The 25,588-nt window shown below is 39.0% G+C and overlaps 1 protein-coding gene across 2 annotated transcripts in view; it reads left to right on the top strand.

The window, feature by feature from the left end:
- The window catches only part of AGPS (alkylglycerone phosphate synthase), a 144,828-nt gene extending 121,171 nt beyond the window's left edge, over nucleotides 1–23,657 (top strand). For both annotated transcript variants that reach the window (XM_037044384.1, XM_037044383.1), the window contains one exon: nucleotides 18,076–23,657. In XM_037044384.1, coding sequence (XP_036900279.1) covers nucleotides 18,076–18,197 — 122 coding nt within the window. In that variant the 3' untranslated portion in view covers nucleotides 18,198–23,657. The remainder of the gene's footprint in view (nucleotides 1–18,075) is intronic.
- Nucleotides 23,658–25,588: the final 1,931 nt, after the last annotated feature.

Below are 25,588 nucleotides of genomic sequence, written 5' to 3'. Positions count from 1 at the left end.
AAGCCTGCTTAGATGCAAGAGGGGACCCAATAAACAAGAATCTATTTATTAAAAATTGTGTATTTATTCTTATATATTTAAACTCCAGCCACCTTCAAAGTACTCTCCATTTGGTGCAATACACCTGAGATGTTTTTTTTTCCCCACTGCTCAAAGCAGTTTTTGAACTCGTTAATTTTGATGCTGGTTAGTGCCATTTTTTGTTTCACCTCTTCCACATTGGCAAAACATTTCCGTTTGAGGACATTTCTCATCCAGGAAAACCAAAAAAAAGTTGGGGTTGAGATTGGATGAATAGGGAGAGGGTGGAGGGGTGGAGAGCAGGGGTCATGCCATTTTTGGTCAAAAACTGCTGAATACAGTGCGGTGTGGGCAGGCGCAATCATAAATCACCCATCAGGAAACAGGCGAATGCATTGAAAGAGTCTTCAAAGAAAATTCGCTGAAGCCGAATGCAGCCTCTTACAACAACACCGGCTGGTACACTGATAGAGATGGGTTCCTAGAACACTCACTTACCAGGGGAAGCCTGTACTGCAAGGGGCCTGCCTTTCAGAAGATAATTACTTTTGTTTGTTTGTTTGTTTTTTAGTCCCCCCTCGTAGGAACCTAGACAGCCTTCTCAGTTCTCAGGGAACTTCGTGTTCCCCAAGAATCCTCTCACTTGCTTGGAAGGCATTTAACCATTACAGCAAAAGTTTTTAAAAGGGAAAAAAAAAGAAAAACAACACAAATGTTTTCCAGCCACTATTGGAATGTAGCTGGATATCAGTTGTACCATATACTGATGAGCTGTTTGTCCCGCCTGCCCAAAATTCAGTAAATTAATCAAGACAGGATGCAAAAAAAACCCCACGTTTTTTCCAAGACTCTAAAGATGTTTTGTTACTTGGTGACCATTGTGGTAAATATTAAGTTTTATTACAGAATTGATTATATCAATAAAGATTAGGACGTATCTACCTATGTATTAGTAGGAGGCTTAGGAAAGTTATAGGAGGCATTTTTTAAAAAAGTGAAACAATGGCTATTTGGTCATTAAAATCATAATTTTCAAGGTTATACACTTGTCCCCATTAATAGAAAATTGTTCTGAATATGTCCTTCAATATAATTTGGTGCTTAGGAAAATAAATATATTTGATTTTTAAATTTAAAAATATTTTTTAGGGAGAAGTGTAAAGGTAAATGACCACCAATTAAAAAATTCAGCACCTGCCCCTGCCTTGGATTCTCTATATCCCTCTTTCCCTGTGTCATTGTTCACCATAGCATTGAACATTATCTGATGTGTTATATATTTATACTTCTTCAAAGTAGCAGCCTCCTCCCTTGGGAGAGTGAGGGTTCTCAGGCAGGGAGTTCTGTTTTGTTCGTTGCTATACACCAGCGCCTAGAGTAATGCACCCTCCTCACGCCCTCCCCGCCATCACCCCTTCGTACATGTGTGCAGAATAAATAAAACAATTTTGGTAGAGAAAGTGAGCTATAGAGGGTCTGTGTTCTAACACCATTATTGCAGCCAGGCCTGGAGAAGATGGCACCTGTAGATCAGTGAACTAGGAAGGCAATTCCCAGCATCGCTGTTGCCTTTTTTTTTTCTTAACCCCTATACATACATTTCTAACTTCGCTGACTGGTAAGCATTATAGTGAATGAATTTGTTTTTTTCCTCCTCTTCCTTTTATTGTATTATCTTCTGGTGGAGATTCTAATGAATGTTAGAATGACAAAAATGAAGGGAGGAAAATGAGTATTAGAAAGTTCTCAAGTGCAGTTAAAAGCTTCTAATTAATCTAAAAGTCTACACCTGATTTCTGGAAATTTAAATATGAGGCATTTTGTAAAGATATTTCGATTTTGGGCACCTTCCTTTAAAATGCTCAGCCAGCATATACATTATTTAAAATCTTTCCTAGATATTCTCTTTTGGGATGCCACTATTAATATGTAAGAAACTTGTAAACATAGATACTGTCATGAAGTAATGATATATTCTTCATTCTAAATTGGTTGCATAGAGGGAGGAGGCAAAATAATTTAGCCATAATTGTTTGGAGAAAAAAATACTCCTTTCTCTAGTCAATTTTGCCTTTTGGTACATGTCAGCAGCTAACAGGGAACTTTCTTCTTTAAGACCAGGAACTGCAGGTTTCATGTTTGTGACGGTAGATGTTGGAGACATGTGATTCTGCCAGAGGGTGAGAATAGCTGAATCTTATATATGGGAGGAAATAATAGCTTAATTGTCATTTAGGTGAATGGGTTTTAGATACTCTATTTCCTTGGAAACTTGGATTTTGTTATTTGTGAAAGCTATGGTAATAGTCCATTGCATAAATCAATACACACAAGTAAAAGTTTAAAAAATACAGTTGGAAGGATGTAAATAAACAGTTACCTATGAGATCATGATTCAATGTTTGGTCCCAAAGCAAACAATGTAAATACCTCCCTATGATTTTTTAATACAAAGTACGCTTAGTGCCTTTTCATATTGTGTTTTCCATATTATATTATTGATCCACTTGGGCAATAGGGTTTCAAAGAATTCCAGTTCTTTCCCTGAAGAACCTTACTGTCCAGTAAAATAACTATTGTAGCATTTCAAAAGGCTACTGATCAAAACTGGTAGGATTATGTCATCCTACTTTAACCGAGGTGAAAGTTTCCCATTTTCTTTGAAAAACCCTTAAAAGGTAATTTTAATAAACATGTAAATGCTACAGATATTGAACCAGTGAAGATGAGGGAGATAGAATGGGGAAAGGAGCTAACATTTATGAAGCCGTAAACATTTGCGAGGTCCTCTGCTAACTTAGTCTCCTGTAATTATTCTTCTCGAAATGCTGCAGAATAGATACTGCTCCTTTCAAATAAAGATATGCTAAACTCTGAATGTGTCGTAAATTAATTGCCCAAAGGAATGAGCAGTAATTATGAGTGCCAGAAGTTGGATTTCAGTTCACGTCCTTCTGCTTCACTTCCTGTTCTCTTGCTTAGGGCCCTAAAATAGCAAGAATAGGCAAAAAGCTAAAGAGTCAGATGAACAGCCTTTGAAGAAAGACACAATTTTTAAAGTGAATGAAAAGAAATACTAAACATTACTGTTTTTTAAAAATATAAAACCTCTATTTAATTTTGACACTAGTTTACCCACCTTACTTCAGATGTTAAAACAAATGAACCAGCAATTTAAGTTTCCTCATTCTAGATATTTCATTGTTTTCTCAGTCCTTGCACAGAAGTCAGTTTGACTTTCTGGTTTGTATACTTCCTCATTGTAGGTTTCTAACATGTTGGCTGTATCAGGTAATAAAGCAAATGAAGGTCAGATCATGTTACATTTTATGTGCATTTTTAGGTTCTAGGCTTATAGGCCCTTATTTGCTGAAGACTCAAGTTTGATGAAATAATTTATTTTTAGACATTATTAGCTATAACTTAAATATAGCAAGGTTTGATTGCATATTTATTGAGAGGTTCTGTCTCATATAAGCAGAAATAATTTTATTTCTGTCATATTTCTGATATTTTTATTTTCTTTGTGGTCAAAAATATGACTACATGGAAGCCAGCTAAACTGCCTGATTTCATTTGTTGCTTAGAAGAAACTAGGTAAGCCTGAATACAAAATATATTTGATGCGTGCTGGGACCATGAAGTGCTTCCCTTTGCTAGCTCAGCTTCTACACTGCTGAACGTCAGAGAGCTCTGGGGCTCAGCCCTGATTTGTTCTGTGTGTTCATTCACTCCCTTAGCCATCGCCTCAGTAGGGGGACTTCAGACACCATCCATATGCTGCCGACTCCCAAGTAGGAGAATAACGCATCAGCCACCGCTCCCACTGGGACCACTGCTACGGCATCCCAGGTGGTCTCTCTGCTTCCACTCTTGCTCCCCTACTGCTCCTTCCCTTGCCGCCAGAGTAATCTTTGTAAAACTCAGTGTTTTCTCCTCACATTCAGAGTGAAGCACGAAGTTCTTATTAGAACCTTCAAGGATACACATAGTGAGTCTTTCTCTTGTCCTCATCTCTTAGTACTTTTTCCCTCTAGCAGTATTGGCCTTCTTGCTGTTCCTCAAACATATCAGGCCCTCCTCCCCTTCAAGCCCTTTGCTCTTTATTCCCTTTTTCCCTGATGGTCGTTGTCTTGTTTCTCCCTCCAGATATTTGCATCACTCGCTTTCCTCTTCATTTCTATCTCTGACAAAAATGCCACCATCTTAGAGATGTCTTCCCTGTTCTCTTGAGTAGTGTCTGTGCTCATTTGAGTAAGTTCAGTGAGGTTCCTGACTTTCTCTTGTTCATCACTGTGTTCCCATGTCCCTAGAACCATGATTGGCAGGTCTACACAGTAGATGCTCAATGAATATGTTGAGTAGGTAACTGCTCACAGACTTGGGGAAATTTTGCAAACTATCACATATCTCTGAATTTTTCAAATTAGAATGGCATTAATCTCATTGCTAATTTAGTTTCAAATGTTTAATAATGAGGCCTAGTTTGAATATACAGTCTATTCATGGAATGGCTCAGGTTCCAAGATTCATAGAGAAGGTATCCAGCCATGTAATTTGAAAAATAGAGACATTTATTGGAGAAGACACAAGATACAAAAAACATTGTCCATAGGATAATGACACCTCTGTCCCCTTCAAAGTAGGCACCTTGGGACCTCACACAGTTCCAGTGGCCATCAGCTGCCCCATCGTATTTTCCTGAATCTCATCAGTGGTTTGAAATATCTTCTCTTTCAAAGGTCATTTTAGTTTTTGGAAAAAGCCAAAAGTCACAGGGTGCCAAATCTGGTCTATAGAGGGGGCGAGTCACCTGGGTGATTTGATGTTTTGCCAAAAAACTCTGCACAAGGTGTGATGCATGAGCAGGCGTGTTGTCATGATGAAGCCACCAATCACCAGTTATCCGTAGCCTCAGCCTTCTAAATCATCCCAGTACTTTCCACAGAGGATTGTTCAAGCTTAACACAAAATCTGATGCAGATTTGTTGCTCTAGTTGCTCAATCATTTTGAATGTGACAGCCACCTAGTACACATGCTCACTCAATGTCGTCTACCCGCCCCCACTGACTAGTACAGTGAAGTTGTCATTGTTCATGCATGCATATTCCAGTCCATTCTCCGTGGCTGCCAGGTTATATCCATGTTGCTCAAACCATTCTCATTGTGTTACCAATGGCTGGACTTTTTCCAGACAGTATTCCCATAATATTTCTGGGTAAGAGAATTAACAGAGTCATTCAGTGGAAAAGTAGTGTAAAATAATATGCTATCTCTACAATTTTGCAACACTTTAATATTCTCCCATAGAAGCATTATATGTGTAAGATTCCATCTAGACTTTGTCTTAAGACAAGTAAAAGTTTGAGAGGCTTATAAACTTTGAGGGCAAAGAGCATAGGCTTTGGAATGAAGTCTGTATTTGACTCTTGACTCTGTACTTAACTAGCTGTGTAATCTGAGGGTAATAACTTCTCTGAGCTGAGGTGTTCCCATGTGTAAAACAGGAATTATAGTACCTACCTCATAGATTATTGTAAGACTTAAATGTAGTAATGGATGTAAAGCATTTAAAGTGTCTTGCATATGGTAGGTACTTAAAAAGCAGTAGCTTCTTTAAGAAATAAAAGCAATAGACAATACCAAGTGAAAGTGTGGGTTATATTCTTTTTTAAAAATTCTCCCCCGACCAAACACACACAAAGAAGAAAAACTGTAGAGACCATTAAAGATATGTGTTTTACTTGGCCTGAAATAAAAGGTTTGGGAAGACAAGATTCAAAAAAATTTTTTTTCCACCTGGTCATGGAGGTTCTTGCTGCTGCCTGCTTCTGTCTCTGATGCTCTGTGCGCAAGTAAGGGGAAAAGATGGGGAAGAGAACAACTCTAGAAGTACGAGAAACCAAAATTAAGGGTAACAGTGGGAGATTCTTTGTGGTCAAACTCCCAGTGCTATTGATCCTGGGACCGAGATTTCAGCCATTGTGGAAACAGATTGTATTATGTCCTTCTGCCATCTTCAAATCAGATGACTCAATCAGAGAAACAATCCGTGGTGTCTGAGGGCAACCATTGTATTTCTACTCTTCTTATCCGTCGAAGACAAATGATGCATGTGAAGCTTGCCTTCCAGAACATGGAGAACTGTTTTGCAAGTTGTGCAGCCCTGCACAGTTCGAGACCCTTCTGCACTGTGGACCTTTCGAGTCGTCCCTGTCAGTAGTCAGGATGCTGTTAAAGTGCATTGTGAGAACTCCAGCTCTTTTCCTTGTTATCACCAGCAGGACCCAAGCCATTGAGGTTTCTCTCTGAGAAAGAAAATGTAGACTTGAAGCGCACAGGGGCTGTGTTTAATTAAAGGGCTTTTATAGACTGTGATTACCATAGACAGGCGGTAGGGGTATATCCTCCATCTTTTCTTTTAAGACCATCCTCCCTGAGGCTGCCCCAGGATGTTATTACCAAGGTGGGATTGTCACTTTCCACCAGCCACCTCCTTATTTTGGATAACTCCATAGAGAGATGGAAATCTGTCCCCACTTCCCTCTTTTTGGAGCATGGAAGACGTCTTGCATTGTTGGCTACACCCTCCAAGCTATGACTGGGGTGACCAGTATGCAGTGAAGGTGAGGTTTGTGGACCAGGTGTTTGATGAGCATGTGGTAGAGTTTCTGACTGTGAAGGTCATCTTGCCCACAGGGGCAGGAATATCCAAGTTGGCAGTCCTTAGGAAGTCAGTCATGGCCCAGATGAGCTGCACTGCACCTCCCCGGGCACATTTGGCTGCCTGTGAATGTTGCCTATAGGAAAAACCTGGTAGAACCAAAAAAAGAAAGCAGGAAAAATCTGGTAGAACAGGACATGATGGTGCGCTACACATTGAACAAGGTACTCACACTGCAGGAGCCCCTGCTGGTGGGGGCCCTTTTCTACATCTTGTTCTTCACAGTCATTGTCTATATCGGGGTATACTTTTTCATCATGAGGGATCTGCCGCAGAAGCCAGGATGAGGGTAGCTTGCATCACAGAGACCCTGTGGGTCTCTGCCGTCACTTTGATGAGACTATCAGTAAGTGTAGGCAGTCCTTCAACAGTGTTAAGGGCATGGAGACAGAACACAAGGCCTTGGCCAGTGATATTGCTTTGCTGCAGTCCAGGCCAAAGAGAGTGCTCTGACCTCTGTGACAGAGTGAATGAAATGCAGAAGCCGGATGCACAGGTTAAGGGGCTGTGCTGTAGTCAGCTGTAGGAGCTGAGCAGCTGGTGGCTGGCAAGCTCAAGAAAGACACATGTAGAGAAAGAGTAAAGCTCAGCTTCGGGGAAAGTGACAGGAGCTGGTCACCAAAATCAGCCACATCGTGGATGCTCTGTAGCCCCTGCCAGTTATCTCCAGGGTGGGCCCAGGGTGTTGTGCTTAACGGATAGCAAGCATGTGTGTGAGGGTGAACACTGAGGCCAGTGAACGCTGGCATCTGTGTTTTGCAAAAGGCCTTCAAGGAAGAGAAGCCAGGCCCTTCCTCAGGTGCACAAGAAGCTTAGTTTTGGTCCCTAAAGTGTTTTAAAAAACAAATGAACAAAAACTTACTCTACTAAAATATCTTTGTGTTTTGAACAAAGAAATTTGCAATATTTGATTGGTTTGATTTTGTTCTGGAGCCTATGATATTCTTTCAAGCCTGTAAGCTCCTTGCTTTATACCTTTCTGATTCCTGATGTTTGGATATTTTGCAAATGTGGGCAATTTTGTAAACTATTTTTTTAAAATCCTCACCTGGGCATATGTTCATTGATTTTAGGGGTGGGGGAGAAATATTAGTATGAGAGAGAAAAATCTATCAGTTGCCTCCCTGTACACAATACACCCCGACGGGATCAAACCCACAACCTTCTGTTGTATGGGATGAAGCTCCAACCAACTGAGCCACCTGGCCAGGGCTGTGCATGTTTTTTAAAGCATGTCTAACCAAAGGAAAATAAAGCAAGTACTATGAAAAAAAAAAAGGTCTTTCAGTTGCAGTTGACGACATATTATATTAGTTTCGGGAGTATAACATAGTGATTAGACATACAATAACTTATGAAGTGTTCACCCCAATAAGTCTAGTATATGGTTTGGATTCTTAAACCCTTGCCCTAGCCATTGAAGAAAGGATTACAGTTTGTTTGAAAAAGACCCAAATTTAAGGGATATGATTCAACAGTTGTCTTATGTTATTTTCATTTATAACCTGCAGTTGGTCTCACTCTACAGGCAGTTCTGTTATTGTACAGTCTGTATGAAAAAGAAATAATTCTTTATGTTGTTGACTATAAAATATGGTATAGAAAAATGTCTATTTTCATAAATGCTTTTCTGCTTAATCACCCAAAAACTATAAATTTCAGGTATCCTGTATAGGTTCATAAACCAGAAACCTTTATATATAAATTATTAAAGAGTGGGTTTAATTGTCCTGCTAAACTTAATAATAGAGCTTTTGAGAGATCACTTTATGTGTAAAGATTTTTCTTAATTCATATTCTGAACTTAAAACTCAGGTCGGCCTCATAGCAGCATCTTTATTTACTGACCTTCAGGCGGTTCATGACACTCTCAGTGCCATTTTTGAGTTCAAGAGTAGGAGGGCTGGGGGTTGGGAGAATATTGATGCAATTTCTCTTAGAAGGTTTGGCCTGTAATTGTGATTAATAACAGTTGCTTTCGCTATCTGGAAACAGACAGGCTGGTTTGTCTGCCTACAATCATGCTGTGATAAATGGAGCTATTTTAACTCTGGTTTTGTGTATCAAAGAAAACAGATGTAGTCTGGAACTGGAGGCTGTAGGAAATATAAAGCCTGCTTAACTTAATCTTCATAGTGCTTGTTTTTGTAGCTGACGAGCTGGTCAGTTTAAACAGCAAAGTTTATGTCAGCCACATATTTAATTTCAATTTATGACTTAAGTTTTTCAGTTGTTCAATTGCTAAAGTTATACCTAAGTCCTTGTCAGGAAGTAAAAAGCCTTGATTAAATATAACCAGTCTTAGTTTAAATATTGGTGTCTCTACCTAAGTAAAATTATTTGCTGTTGTTCAGAGAATAATTAGGGGGCAGCTATTTTGTGTGGTCCTAACAGAATCCAGTAGTATCAGAAACTTTAAAAAGAGACTGTTCAAAGGAATAAGCAAAAGATCAGCTTTGAGGCCATTTATTAAAAACTTGTATTGTGAAATAAAAGACATAGAGATTGGAAAGGAAGAAATAAAACTGTTGCTATTTATATATGACATGATTGTCTTCATAGAAAACCCCAGAGAATCAACAAAAACAAACTCAGCAAGATTGCAGAATACAAGAATACACACAAAAAATCAGTCACATCTCTGTGTGTTAACAATAAACATATGGAGACTGAGATTTAAAATATTTACAATGCCATTTGCAGTTGCTTCAAAGAGAATGAAATAGGCACAAATCTGACAAAATATATGCAGGATCTGAGTTCTGAAAATTATAGAATGCTGCTAAAAAAATCAAGATCTAAATAAATGGAGAGACTGTAGAAAACTGGATATAGTGAAGATGTCAGTTCTCCTCAGATTGATCTGTTTAATGCAATTCTTACCAAAATTTCAGGGACATTTTTAGTAGATATAGAAAAAATTATTCCAAAATTCACATGGTAAGGCAAAGGAACTAGACTGCAAAAACAATTTAGAAAAAAGAAAGTCATAGGAATCAGTCTACCTGGTTTCAAGACACAGCTGTGGTAATCAAGACCGTGGTATTGGAGGAGAGGTGCTTTGATCAATGAAACAGAACAGAGAACCCAGAAATAGATCCACACCATTGTGTCCGTTGATTCTGACCAAGATACAAAAGCAGTCCAATGGAGGAAGCATATGTAGACTGTTCAACAAATGGTGCTGGTACAACTGAACATCTGTAGGCAAACAAAAAAGCCACTTTGACCTTGTACCAAAATTATCTCAAAATAGATAATGGAATTAAATGTTAAACAAAGTAATAAAACTTCCAGGTAAAAGGGCAGGTGGGGAACCTCTAGAATCTAGAGAGAGGCAGAGTTCTGAAACTCATGATTCATTAAAGGAAAAATTAGTAAGTTGGATCTTATCAAAATTAAAAGTGTTTGTTCTCTGAAGGACTCCGTTAAGAAGATAAAAGGATATAGGCTACAGAGTGGGAGAAAATGTGCGCAAACCACATATCCAACAAATACCTATGTCTGTAATGTGTAAAACAACTCTCAAAACTCAATAGTGAAATACCAACACCTATCACAAAGCTAAAATTAAAGATAGTGACAATATCCAGTGCTGGCGAGGATGAGGAGAAAGCTGGTCAGTCATATATTGCTGGTGTTAATATAAAGTGGTACAGCCATGCTGTAAACAGTTTGGCAGTTACTTATGAGATCAAATATGCAACTACCATTCAAACCAACAGTTACACTCTTGGGCATTTATACCAGGGAATTGAAAACTTCTTTCCACAACGAAAAACCTGTACATTAGTATTCAGAACAGCTTTACTCATAATAGCCCCAAACAGCCTAGATGTCCTTTAACTGGTACAGTAGTCCAGTTACCTGTGGTCAGTGATGGTTTGAAAATATCAAGTGGAGAATTCCAGAAAGAAACAATATATACGTTTTAAAGTGCAGGCCTTTCTGAGTAGTGTGATGAAGCATCATGCTGTTCTGCTCCATCCTGGCTGGGGTGTGAATCGTCCCACACTGCATACACAGACTGCCATGGTATTGTAGTGTTTGTTCCCAAGCATCCCTTACTCTACTTAAAAATGGCCTCAAAGTGCAAGAGTAGTGATGTTGGCAATCCATGTGGGCCACAGAGAAGCTGTGACATGCTTCCTTTAAGTGGAAAAGCATGTGTGTATAGGAAAAAAGTATATATGGGGTTCTGTACTGTCCATGATTTATGCTTCCACCAGGGGTCTTGTTAACATATATCCTGCTGCAGGTAAGGGGGTACTACTGTAAGTGGCTAAACACTTGTATATCTGTACCGTGGAACACTACTTAGCAATATGAAGAAATCAGCTATTAAGGCATGCAACAGCCCTGGCTGATGTGGCTCATTGGATTGAGTGCTGGCCTGCAAACCAAGGGGTCGCTGATTCAGTTCCTGGTCAGGGCACATGCCTGGGTTGCAGGCCAGCTCCCCAGTAGGGGTTGCAAAAGAGGCAACCACACATTGATGTTTCGTTCCCTTCTGTTTCTCCCTCCCTTCCCCTCTAAAAATAAATAAAATCTTAAAAGAAAAATTATTTTTTTTAAGAAATCATGCAACAACTTGGGTGAATCTCCAGGGAGTTATACTTAGTGGAAAACAAAAAAACAACAATCTCGAAAGATTTGTGATTTTATTTCTATAACATTTTTGAAATGTCAAAATTATAGAAATAGAGAATAGATTAGTGGTTTCCAGGAATCTGGTGTGGGGAGGGGTGATTATGACCAGGCAGTGCGGGGACCCTTTTGGTTATGGAGCTGTTCTGGGTCTCCACTATTTCAGTGCCAGTATCTTGGTTGTGATTTTGGTCTTTTTATAGCTACCAGACGAATATAGCCTCTCCAATATTGAATCTTTATCAGATTACCCTAAGATAGCAAAATTTTTGTTTTGCCCTTTAATTAAATTTTTCCTTTTTTTATGACTAGCTTTTTTTTTCCACAAAAATTTTAAGTTGGTTATAATATTTTTTTTCTGAAGCAGTGTTGTAAATAGTTGGCTCCCAGGACCAGACTCTGAAAGCCATTTTAACCTGTAATTTAGCCAAATAGTTAACAATTTCAACAATTTCAGTTCTGTCACAGGATAAACAGATTTGAGAGCTGACAGAAAATCTGTTGTAAGAATATGTGGATTCCTGCACCTTCCCACTCATGCAGTTACAGGTGCCTGGGCCATGGCAGAAGGTCAGGGGCACACTGTCTCTGCCGGCTCTCACTGTGGCTGTATACGCCTGTCGTAGCTTCCTGCCTCGGGCGTATCACTGGAAGAGACTAGATGCATTGTATATTACTACTTCTCTTTGGATCTTTAAAGAGAAATCTTTATTCCCAGCAATTTTGTGTACAAGACTCTGCTAAGTACTATGTGTTTGCTGGTCTGAAAATGCATGTACTGCGTTATTGACTTGTCACAGGATAATTTTTATGGTTAGCTGCATGGGTTTAGCCAACAATTAACCCTAGTAGATATTTTCAAGCGTAACTATCCAAATTGACTTTAGGTAAAATTTATTTTTAATATTCTGTGTTGTCAAACGCAAAAGCCACAGAGCTGGCTACTTGTGGCTGTTTACATTTAAATTGGTTAAAATTAAAATCTGTTTCTTCATTATATTAGCCACCATTCAAGTGCTATATGTGCATGTGTGGCCAGGGGGCTCCCGTGTTAAACAGTGCGGGTACAGAACACTTCCATCATCACTGAAAACCCTGTTGGACAGGGCCATGAAACTTTATTTTCATAGATTGGTTGGAAAAATGGCCAAAAATGACGGAATGTTTTTCAGTCGACATTAGATTCAAGTTTTTAAGCATTAATTTTAAAGGAAGTATCTTTTCCATTAATGGTTGTTTTTTTCTCAGTAGATAAAATCTCGAAATTTCTCTTAATTTGGTCATTAACTTCCAATTTAGAACAAGGTCACCTAGTGACCACTATGCCATTGGTGGCCAGTTCATTTGATAATAGCAGTGAAGGTGTGTTGCCTTTACGGAAATTGTTTGGGCTCCTGTGAGGTGGACACTTGGAAGCATGAAGTTCAGGATTTCTTGGGCTCGGCACTGTTGCCATTTTTGGCCAGATAACTTTGCTGTGGGGATTGTTTTGTGCATTGTAGTATCTCTAGCATCATTTATGGCCTCCACTTGGCCCAGTTGTAGTAACTGAAACTGTCTCCAGACATTGCTGACTGTCTCTGGGGAGCAGACTTGCCTCTGTTGAGAGGCACCAGTGGAGTCTGAGGAGTCTTAGTTGCTGTAGAACAGCTCTGAGTGTATCCAAGAGACTATATCGGAATATAGGGAATGCAAGGCAGATAGAACCAAGTAAGCGAAGGAGACCCAGGTTCCTTATTTGTAGAGATTTGAACCCTACCCCTTATCTGAAGTAGCTGATAGATAACTGTGGTTCAATGTTTATTTTTTATTTCAGTTAACATTTATTGAATTCTTATTGTGGTGTGCACATGTTATACAGCAGGGCTATAAGCATGAATAAAACGTGGACTTAGTCCTCAAGGACCATATGATGTTTTTCTCTCCTCTTCTGTCCTTCTCTATCTCATTGTATTTGACCTGTTTACTTGTTTTTGACTTTGTTAGATAGGCATTAATTTCCAGACTTTAAACTTAAAGTGTGTCAAGCCATCTTTTGGTGATATAGAGCAGAATTAACACATGTTTGTATTCTGAAGACAGATTGAATCCAGGTCTTGTGATCTGTTACTACCCTAGTGATTTAAACTTATTTTCTGTTTTATAATCTCTAAAGACCTACTCAGGTATCTGTAAGATCTTAGAGATACTGTATAAACTGCACTGGTGAAACCTTAGCATGAAGGCATTTTAAATATTGACTAAGAGAAAAAACTTATATTATCAGATATTAATTGCTTTGTTAACATGGTATTTTTGAATTTTTGCATCTTGATATCAGAAGTTTCATTAGAGGAAAATAAACCAGATGACTTAAAAATCCAATATGACTTTTAAGTATTCACTAAGCATTAAATCAGCCTCATGAATAATTGTTATCCCATCTCATACAACTTTAAAGGCTGGGGGTCAGCACCCCTCAGTTGGAGATTTGTTGGCTGACGTTTAGCATGTACCTTCACCAAAACTCAGACACACAAAAATGAGCTCTATAGCACTAACAAATGGACAACTAAATCCTTTTTTCCACTTGAGACCCCCTGCCCCCTCTAAAGAAACCATGTCGCAGTCAGGTCACCAGGTACCTCAAGGACTGGAAACAGTCTGCCGCCCTTTCTTTTCATGAGTACCTGAAGCTTCTTGGGGCTAGAACCTCATCGGGCAAGAGAGTGGGTGTACCTCCAAGCACTAGTTCCGTACATAATTCACCAGGAGGTTAGTTGCATTTACTTAAATCTTGAAATACAGATGGATGCTTGAGTCACTCATACAAGCAGCTAAGTCTAGGTTTTGTTTTAAAAATATGACCTACAGTGCTAAAGGTGTCCAGTATGCTCAAATTGCAACTTTCAAAATATAGTTGTTATAGTAATGGTTAGGTGCTTCTATTCTACTTTGGCTAAACTCTACTTCTGAGCTTTCGCTTCTGTCATCTAAATGTACAGTTTATTTCCTGCTAAGTATCTAAGAAATCTTTTCGACCTTGTGATCAAATTCATAATACAAACAGTTTTAACTGTATCTAGATAAAAAGAACTCTGGCAAGTAGAACCTAGACTTATCACTTTGAAGAGAGGACTGTTGGGTAGTCTCTGCTAAGTCCTCAGGCTCTTAGAACACAGAGTGGTTCCAGATAAATTTTGGTCAGCTGGGCTGACCACCGTGTCCACGCTTCACACTTATACCACTCACTATCCAACCCCCTTGCATATATGTCTGTCCATTCTTTTATGCTGTTGGTCATACAAAACAAGGCGTTCTTTCTTGGAGAAGTTAGCACCCAGAGGGGATTGTTGGCCCTGTGATTTCAAAGAGTACCCTCCAAAGTTTCATGTCTTTTCTGTTCCAAAAATAAGTTTTTAAAAATATAGTGTATATTGTAGAAGACAGCAAAATACTTGTTTCATCCAGCCTGTATGTACATTATCAGAAATTAATCTGTAAAAACGTGAACTCTACTTTTAATTTAAGCAGATAAAGAATTTCCCCCATTTGTTTTTTATAATGTTTAGTATTTGACTGGCTTATGTTTTTTGTATCTTTAAGGGCTTCGGAGGCCCTTAAATACTAACAGGATTAAGTACTTTGGGTATGATATATTTAGAACAGTTGTGATCTGTGTAATACAGGGTCCTTATTTTATTTTCAAAGGTGGTGGAATTGGCTTTCTGTATCACCAGTGTTGACTCTCAGGCTAGGTTTATACTTCTATTGAAAATCAGAAGCTAAAGGAATAGAGTTGAGTCAGTAGTCACGAATATCCAGCCTCAGGTGTAATACAGGCCTGGAAAGGGCATTAGGATTCATGTGATATGAATGTATACATGCCTTTTCATGGATCACTGTGCAAACAAGGAATGTTCGTGTCTTAGGCTACCTGTTTTTGCTGTTTTCATTCGTTGTCCTGTCTTTCAATATGACATGCTGCATAAGGAACAGTCTCATTTCCATCTCTGAAAACAAGGTTTACAGATGTTGAAGCAGCGCCTATAGAGTTGTGCACATGTGTGTCATGTGTGTCCAGGCCAGTGTAGCCTGCTCATTTCTCAGTGCCCGGCAGGACAGATAAAGATGGGACACACAGCACCATCACTGTTACTGTCAATTAGCTGCACAATAAAACTCTTCTACTTTGAAATGTGATCTCTCTTTGGGATTAGGACCTTCGGGGCTTTGTTGTTGTTTTCAATGTATCAATTCATCTGAGACAGCCAGAGTTCTCTAAAATTCTTTAGAATTTTATAAAGAGCCATTTCCAATAATTGTCTTATTACAAAGACTCACTGAACATTTTTACTTAGATTGTGTTTTTTGTTTGGACACTTAATCTTACAATGAATTTATTTAAATTGTTAAGCAAAACCGAAAAGATTCCTAGTCCCTTTAATTGTGTGAGCTGTGATTTCTGATTATCAGCTGAAATTCTGTTATCACTCATAGAAGCTCACAGACCTCTGCCATAAAGGGGTTAAATTCTTTCGTTAACTATGTCTATGAGGGGCCATGGCCATGCTGCCTGTACTGCCTTTTTAAAAACTTTCTAGTTCACTAATCAAATGTATGTTAGATGGATTATTGTAAAAGTATAAACCATAGAAAATTTGACAAGATAGATGTGTAAATTATCCTTCTGACAGAACTAATGATGCACTCCAAGCACCTTCTGTTTTCCAGCGCCTGGCGAGCGACTTCATTAAATATGCAGTGGCTGTTGGGTGGCTTCTCAAATGATGGTTCAGTTCCTTGTGGAATTGCATCATTACTAGAGGTGTAAAACCAGGCAGACAAGCTCGCTGTTGGGCATCCTGCTGAGGTTCTAATGTGCTCCATCTTGTTGGAGCAGTTGTTTGCAGTCTTTTCAGCACAATTAGATCCATGACCACAGGACACATTCAGTGAAGCTACATTACAGATAACAGTGGAGACTGGCAACTCTCGGCTCTCTGCCCCTCCGCGGAGCTGCCTCAGCGTGGGCAGCGTATCATGGTGCCGCTTCTGCTGGGTTTTAATACCTTGGAGCAAATCTGGAAATAACTGATTTGTAACTTTTTTAAAGTTCTTAAAATCTTAGGGTATTTGAGGTGAAAAGACTGTAGATTTTAATCCTGTTGCAGGTGAGAAAACTGAGGCTGAAGCGTTGTGCTGAGTTGTCCCTTAAGGAGATAGTAGGAGGACCTGGTGGAATATCTTTTAGGTGTTTGAGATTCTATAAATAGGAATTTATAGAATTGGCTTGGCTTCTAATTTTAGAACTTTTAAACAAAAAATTTTTCTTTTTTGAATTTAGAATTTTTTTCTGCTGTACCTCATTTTCCCCCATCTGAACACCAGCAATGCCTTTTTATTTCTAGAAGCTAAGCAGAAATATTTTGCTTTCAAAGGGTATCATGTTATTTATTATTTTAGTGAGTAACAGTTTGATGGTTTTCTGGAGAACTGGACACAAAACATGCTTTGAATTGAGCTTGAAATGGTATTTCAGGTTTCCAAAAGGCGGATGCTATGGTGCATCACTGCAGCCTGATAAATGGGAGCACATTTTAGAATGACAGGCTGAGACCTCAATGACAGAAGGTTTCCCATTTCCGCAGCCAGCTAAAGGACTTTGGATGACTTTGGGTCACTAGTGAGCATCTGTGGAAAATGACCATTGGAATTCAATTATTACAGTGATACATTTGAAAAGTACTAACTACAAATAGTCCTATTTATGAATTAAAAGGTCCATTTCACCACAGATAAGTCAGCATATTGCTCTGCTTTTTAAGGTCAAAGCATATTGACATTTCAGAATTCTTTTAAAGAGTAAGTACATATCCTTTCTTACAAAAGTTCCACTTAAAAGGTTGTGTTTTTTATTGAGTACTTTTTAAAAGATGATTTATGCTGCTAGCCTTTATATTCATTATTCTCAGAAAAATTAGTAAGACCAAGAGCAAAGACAGGGAGCATGCTTTTTTACAGAGTATAAAAGCAGAAGAGTAAGTTTAAGATGAATCAGGCATTTGATTTACTTAGTACCTAAAGAAATCTCTAATTTGGGGGAAATAGGAAGAAAGTAACCATTATTTGAGAACATGCAAATTTATTTAAAAGTAATATGAAAAGAAAATGCAAATGAGAAAGCTTCATAACCAGTTTCTCTTTTTTTCTTAAACCCAGGGTTCAGATTTTCTTAAAAATTTCTAAACTTTTGTTTTCTTTAAAATGTTTTATGGATATGTATTCTGTCATTTTTGTTATACCCAACAAATGCACCTGAATGTGATATTTTTCTTGAGTTTAACTTCATTTTCTTTGAAACTTTGGCTGTTTCGGTGGTTAAGGCAGGAGGGGGGTTCCTTTGAAGTGCACATTTTCCTCATTTGGTGATTTGTAAAATGGGCCATAATCTCAGTCCAGGCTTTCTGATTCCGTCGTTTACAGGAGAAGGAGACTCTGGGGGGCACAGGCTCCCCTGGGAACCCGTCGCGCTTAATGAGCTTGATAGTCTGGTGGGCTCAATAAATCAAATAAAGCAAAACATTTCTCATTTCTGAATAAAAGCATTTATCACACAGTGTTTGTTCATTCGTGGTCACAAGATTGATTGGTTCCCAGCATCACAGTGTATATTGAAGCATTTTTTATTTTGTTTTTCCAGTGGGCAAGTTACGGAAGCAGTGGCTAAAGGAAAGTATCTCTGATGTCGGCTTCGGGATGCTGAAGTCTGTCAAGGAATATGTGGACCCCAATAATATCTTTGGAAACAGAAACCTTTTATAAATCCAGTACTGTTGTTATGAAAAAAACTCACTTTTTTTTAAATCTTCAACTATTGTTATGCCAGTAATCATATATATCATGGACTGTGTCTCAGCTTCATTCGTTATAAGTTTGTTTCATTCTGTAGTTTGTTTTGTTTCTGCATTTATGGATTGACAGATGGTATTCTGAAGTCTCTCTCATTTCGTTGTCATTTCAAATTTTAGTCAGGCAGCAGCGTGAGTCTGCCAGTTGTAACTGCGGAGGAAGATGCTGCCAGCTGTGTTGTACTGACGTTTCCCCTTGGGAACAAAGGCAGATTTGGGTGTCACCTATTGCTTATCCAACCTCTTTTTAAAAACATGTCAGGGAAGCAGATATTTTGGGAAGGATTCCACCGAGGAGAGATGCGTATGTGGGTTTCAGGGCGCATTCCAGTGTGAGTCGGCCCGCGAGGGAGGGGACTCATAAAACAGTGTCGGCCATCTGTTACTTAGATGTTTTCAGTTCTGTAAGGTGCTTGGCCTACCCTTATTTTTTATTTTTTGAAACTAGTGTACAATTATGAAACTTTAAATCATCAATATACAAATGACTCTGTTTGGGGACACATTTTTGTTCTCCACGTTTCTGGTTGTGTTTATCACTGAGATAACCTATTGTTATACCCTACTTCATTCATAAGAGGTTTTATAAGAAAAGCTGATTTATATTACTCAGTGATCGTGAAGAACAGGTTTACCATGAAATGAATGCCTTTATTCAGCGTAGACTCCTAATGTGCGTGGTCGCACACTCCTTGCTGAGATGCGGGAGCCGCATCAGGAGAGAAGGAAGAACGCTCACACTTCACCTCTCCAGTCGGACGCTTGTTTGGCTAAAGAACACAGTCATCTCTCCGCTATTGAATTTGAAAGCTTCAACAATTTCGGTGATAAAAATAAAAACCTTTTCTAAAAAATGAACCCAAACAACATGATAAATTTTCATATAAAAGTAAAGCTTCAGTTTAGTTTTTAATAATGGCTTAACACATCTTTTGAATTACTGGTTGGTTTAATCCAAACTTTATGTATTAATATACATAGCATAATCAAAAGTTTGAAATACCATGTTTCTTAAATAATGAGAACATCACATTTGGCATACATTTTTACATTCAACTCTGGATGTTAAAGTAAGTGAAAGGGTAACTTTGAATCACTGTCTGTCAAGGCTCATGACTCACATTTTGAGATGGATTCTTTTTTTAATATAATACCTAACTTTTGATAATTTTTTAAATTAATATTTGATCGGTAGGTCACAATACAGAAGATCCTGCAAAAGGACACGCTGCCTGCTTGTGTGGCAGCAGCTCCAGGGCCTTTGGGGCAGTTTGGTACTTTTTATCTGTGAAGACAGCCTTCACCAGAGAAGTAGACATTTCAAGTTGACAAAATGGTGTTTCTAAAACTTCAAAATGATAAACGATTCTAATTAATAAAATTGGCCTCAGACTAATAAACAGATCTGTAAACAGATCAAAATTAAATATTAATTTAACAACAAAAATTAAATACTGCTTTATTAGAAGCTGCCTCTCCACATTGGTGATTTATCTTTAATTATAAAATTTCCAGCAGATCTGTGCTTAAAGCCCTTGATATTTGAAATAGTGGGATACTTGATGAGGAAATTATTCTTGCCTCTATAATTATAAAAATCTCAGCTTTATAAAATGCATCTATTCATGAAGGTGAATTCTCTAATTGGTGATCAAAATGTAAAATTTTAATATGGTATTAATATCTCACTGGAGTGTATACATGTTTTTGAGTAATTTTTTAAAAATAAAACTTACAGATTCGTAAGCAGATCCATTCTGTTGCATGTGATTGTTATAACATTCTTTCCCAGGGAGTTCAGATTTCAGCAACCTCAGAAATCTGTATTTGATATTAGGAAACTATAAATTTAACACTTGAAATTGTTGTGTTCACTATTCTACACGAACCTTGTGAAAATCAGTGATTTATGTCTTTGTTTTCCTTTGCCCGTGTTTGCGGGATTCCCCAACCTTGGATTTATAGTGATGGCTACATTGTGTAGTTGGAGTCATTTCTACGGGGATCATTTTGAAACACATGAACACTCATCAGTACTGTTTCACTCTGATTTAGGAAATCAGAAGGCATTTCCCCCCTTTCGTACACCCACTTCTGAGAGGTGCCACTGCATATACTTAGTGTCTGTGGAGAGCCGAATTCTTGAGTATGCACAGAAGCACTTAAACCTTGCCTCATATTCCTGCAGTGTCTGAAAATGGCCCCGCAAAAGTTAAAGCCTGGAGAATGTAGTTTCTGTGAGGCTTCTTAACTCATTTTGAATAAGTTCATTTAAAAATTTTAAAGGTTGTACCCTATTTGGGTTTCGGTACTACATAACACTGACTTTCTTAGTCATGTTTCTGATATTTTATTTGATGTCACATTTGGGTTGGGGTTTTAGTGGGGATGGAAACTTGCTCCTAGTGAGAAATGGCATCAATACTAAAGACTCAATATATGAGCGGCTTTATGGACCCTTAGAGTAACTGTTGCCTTAATGTTTGGTGCAATTTACAGTGCATAAGTGAATCTAGTCTAATGCTGAGTAACCTGAGCTTTTTTCCGTAAGAATTGTAAAAGCCACGTGTTTATTGTGCCTAACACATTACTACAAAGAAAGGATTAAATTCTTTCCTTTGGTGAGGAATTGGGTTTTCTTCCTAAATGCTTACATATTGTATGTAGTACAATTACTGTAAAGTTACTTACGAGGCCAGAAGCCTTCTGGTGTGCATAGCTGTGCTTATGTATTTTGGAAAATCAGAGTAAAGGGTAAGCTTCCATCAGTGTGTGTAGTGTACCAGATACAGACGGTTCCAGGGCCACCTCTTCTTCAGAATATTCTCTTAGGAACCGCTAGGTCCTAGCTTCTTGCATTCTTGAGAATGCCTTTGTGCATGTTAGCTCCAGAGATTTTCCTTTCTGATACTCTTTTATAACTACAGTTTCTTAACCACAGCGGATCAGGGAAGCCCTGTAATCCCAAACTGAAGCATTAATCTCTGCTGTTGAATGGAGCTGGGTTTGCTGAGCATCTATTCTGTGCAGTAAATGTGGAGCACATGTGGGTATTTACTGCAGATTGATTCACAAACTGCATGCGCTAGTGCTTGAGGCAGCCAAAAAGGAATCCTGTAGAAAGCCTGTCTGCATTTTAAAAAACATTGATCTAGGAATTAAAGACAGCTTTAATACCTTTTTGTTTACCACTTAATATTTAGCAACCTTGATTTTTACTAGGGCTTAGCTCATGGTGGGAGAAAAGCCGACAATAACAGGTGCCAGTTTAGGACTGAGAATCCAGAATCGCCTTTGGCTTTCTAACTTACAGGAGCTTTGCTTGGTTGGCTCAAGGCTTCCTGTTTCTAAATGAACCACAGTGTCAGTGTATTCATTAAATCTTTATTAATTTTAGTTTCCTAAAGGGAAAGCAGCATATACTTTGATGCTAAAATCCAGAAAGCATAAAAGATTTTAACTGTCGAAACACAGTGTCTGATATGGAGGATGTAAATTATTCAGCTTTCTGCTTCTTGAGCCAGACAGTGTCTTTAGTGTGAAATTTAACTGTAAAAACTACTTGTAATGTCAACAGATTGTAGAAACTTACACTATTAATAAAATGGACCTGGGTCTAAGAACTTTTGCTTTAAAGGGAGTGTGAAGCTATTTGTTGTACTGTTTGCACCTGGGTTTTCTTTTAACTTTAGTTTTCATCTTTGTATTTTTGCTGATTTGAAAACAATTTTTATAATTTTATTAATGAAGCGTCATCAAGTACAACCTAAATATAACTAAATCCATTTCAGTTTACAGCTCAGCATATTGTTAGCTAGGTTTCATGACCCTGAGTATTTTTTTTAAATCAGTGTCACACTCTTAGGAGGGGGTCCATCTCCTTTGAACCTGATGAAGTGTTCCCCATTGGAGTCTTGGGAGATCCTCAAAGAAGCAGCGCTCTTGTGCTCTTCTGCCTGCGATTCCTTAACAAGCCCGAGGAAGGGCCACTGGCACCCAGAGCGCTCGTGCCAAAGAACCGTCACAGAATTAAGTAACTTTAGTTCCGTGAACATGAAAAGGTTTCTTTGGTTCTCAAAGGAGATTATTATACTTTTTTTCCACAAGGAAAGAAGTAATACATCAAGTATCGTTAGGAACATTTTTCAGAGACTGAACTGCCAAATCTAAGAGAGAAAAGGGGTGGGGGGGGAGTTTCAGTGTGAATTTCTAAGTACCATATAAACTAGTTTTTAAGGCAGTGTTTTTCACGAACAGCATGAGCTCCCTGTGAACTGTGCTGTTTAACCCTCCGGGCAATCTTGTTCACATACCCAAAAGGAATGAAATGCTTATACTGATAAACTTTCTATAAGTAATTATCTCTTGAGCTACTTAAAGAGTATCCCAAAAAGATCACAGTGCCTTGTTGGGATTTTTTTTTTTTCCATGAAATAGCCATTATTTAAAATGAGTGGGAGAGGATGTCTCCAAAGGACAGTGATTGTTTATCAGTTCACCACTATTCCTCTTCGGAAACGTGTCGGGAATTAGGCAGCTGTATGTAGAAACACTGACAGCTCCTTCGCAGTGTTGGTCTGGACCACCCGTTCTAGCCGGCCGAGCTCATTCTGTGGTGGACCTGTGCTCCCACATACGTCTCCTCCATCCGTGGGGTTTCTGTGTGGTTTCAGCCTTCCATTTTCATTTCTGCTACCCCAATTTAGTAGCCCTGAGAGGTGGCTCGGTGGCTGTGACATTCTTGGTCCTGAAGACCTGCTACATGCTTTTCCATGTTTGCTGACACAGCTCCCTGAGGAGCAAGCCTGTGTGTCTGTGCGGGGGCCTGTTTCTTACGTTGTGTGTTAGTCCCTTTTTTGTGTGACGGTGCCTTCAGAATAATGAATATTTCTGTTTCTGGACAATGATAAATCTTATAAGAAATATGTGTAGGGTATATTTCTTAATTTTTGTCCTTTTTGCTAGCCTGTGAAATTCCTTGGCTCTGATGCAACTTGACTTGAATACTATCTTGTCCCGAGTCTTCCTCCAAGGCAGCACATATTCCTGCCAGTACTGTAGTCATCTTTGGGGAACTACATGTGGGTAAGCACTTGTGCGACGTATGTAAGCCATTATGCTGCTGTAACTAATGCATACAAAAGCAATTCGTCTCTCTCTGTTTATAGTCTAAAAGTGGGTATATAGTGGGTAGGAGAATTCCTGAGAGATTCCAGCATAGCTTTGTCAATTTGGACTGAGCCATACTGTTTTCCACAAGGGCTCCACACACAGTCTGTATACTGTGCTTTCAGTGTATGTTTGCATTCTCCCTTTATTGCTCTTCCTAGACTGTACTGTTCTATAAGCAAATGCCCATGTGTGATTTTTGAGATATGCTGGGGAAAAAAATAAAACGATACCAAAACCACTCATCGTTACAAGGATCGTTGCTTATTTTATTCTATTGATTCCATTTGACTTTGGCTGGCAGAATCATGTATATTCCGAATGAATAGGGTGCCCAGACTGTATTCTATACCCATGAGTAGCCACTCCAGTAGAAAAGGGCATGTGCACAGAGGCTGATTTTGTCCCTGCCTGTGGTCCCAAGCTAGAGGGACGGTTGTAGCTGTCTGGGCTCTGGAGTGACTGAAGCAGACCTGTTGAACCCAGCTTTACTTGGTACATTTCAATCACTTGCCACACTAAGATTTTAGCACTTATTATTTAGTTCAGTAGAAAAGCAATTTACTACCTGGCTCATATAAGCTCAGACTGAAAGAACCTTAGAGGTCTCATTTTTCCCCCAAATATAAAATGGCTACCTAACCTTTCCCATCCCTCAGGCCATAAACAGGTAACCAATCTTTCTGAACCTTTGTTGGGACCAGACAGGAATATATTGTTCCAGGAAGCCTCTTCTAACTTCTGACGTTTTCGGGTATTCAGGGTTTTTGTTTTTTTTTTACTAGACTGAAATCTGTCTCTTTCATCCATTAGTGGAACTTCAGCCTTCTGTGGACATAAAGAATTCTCCCACCTGGTGGTTACAGCTCCTCCCGTGTTTAAAGGCAGCGCCTGCTTCCCCAGGCCTCTCGTCGACCTTTGCTCCTGTCAGTGCCCGATCCTTCCCCATCCTGCTCTCTCTCTCTCTGCCTGCTGGGTACTCGAGCAGTGTCTAGGCCTGGATGTTCCAGAGTAGTGCCAGTGATTTCCTTTTTCTGTTCACTACTAAATGCATTTTTGGTGGCACAGCACTGCCATCTCACACTGAACTTGAATTTAACAGGACCTTTCTGCACATGCAGTTTTGTCCACATCTCCCTGAAGGCTGATTTTTTTTAAAGCCCCATTACTTATATTTATCCTCACTAAAATGTGTACTTTACTGATTTTAGTTCTAGACTACACCATCTTGGCTCTTAGAATATTTTGTATTCCCGTGCAGCCTTGGGTCATCCGTAGAACTGAGACGTGTACTGTTTGCCTGAATTCTCATCCACGTGATGGCAGACATCTGCAGCGCACAGCGAGGCCTGCCCGGTAACACGTGTATGAAAAAGCATTCAGGGTTCAGGCAGCTACACTTCCATTTGATGTGCTATTGTGGACCATGTATTTGTAAATTTTGCCCACAAATAGGCTTTTTTCCAATGAATCAACATGTATGTCAGACATTAAACATACAATTATATTACTTTATTTAACACTGTCAGCGGCCGGACTGAAATTGTTTAATAAAGTTCGCTGCTCCGATTTCCTGTGCTGCCCTATCAGAAAGACAAGTGAGGCCTCCTGCCACCACGTTTACTTTTGCCCGTGTCAGCCCACAGGAGCATTTCTCTTTCAGTGCACTCACAATCCCATTGTCTGCTGCATTTTCTGGTGTTGATCTGTTGACTAGGCTTAGAACTGGCTGATGGGCAAATTCTGAACTTGACATTCTTACATGGTTCTGTCATATCCTTTGTACCTCATTGTGCCATGCTGAGAAGCTAATTTTTTAAAAAAATTACTGAAATGTGCCCTGGCTGGTGTGGCTCAGTAGATTGAGTGCCGGCCTTTGAACCAGAGGGTTGCCAGTTCAATTCTCAGAGCATGTGCCTGGGTTGCAGCCAGGTCCCCAGTGGGGGGCTATGATAGGCAACCACACATTAATGTTTCTCTCCCTCTCTCTCCCTTCCCCTCTGTTTAATAATAAATAAATTATCAAAAATAAAAATGAAATGTGTCGCTGTAAAGCTGTAAAATAGTTTAGGAGAAGATGGAGTTCTGAAGTAAAAAAAAAGTGGAAAGTTCTATTCTGGAAAGTTTGTGCCCTAT

This window comes from Sturnira hondurensis, unplaced genomic scaffold, assembly GCF_014824575.4.
Source record: "Sturnira hondurensis isolate 20B ecotype Veracruz unplaced genomic scaffold, ASM1482457v3 Scaffold0004136, whole genome shotgun sequence".
NCBI lineage: Eukaryota > Metazoa > Chordata > Mammalia > Chiroptera > Phyllostomidae > Sturnira > Sturnira hondurensis.
The sequence above is the reverse complement of the archived record's forward strand: the minus strand, read 5'-3'. Positions and strand labels throughout refer to the sequence as shown.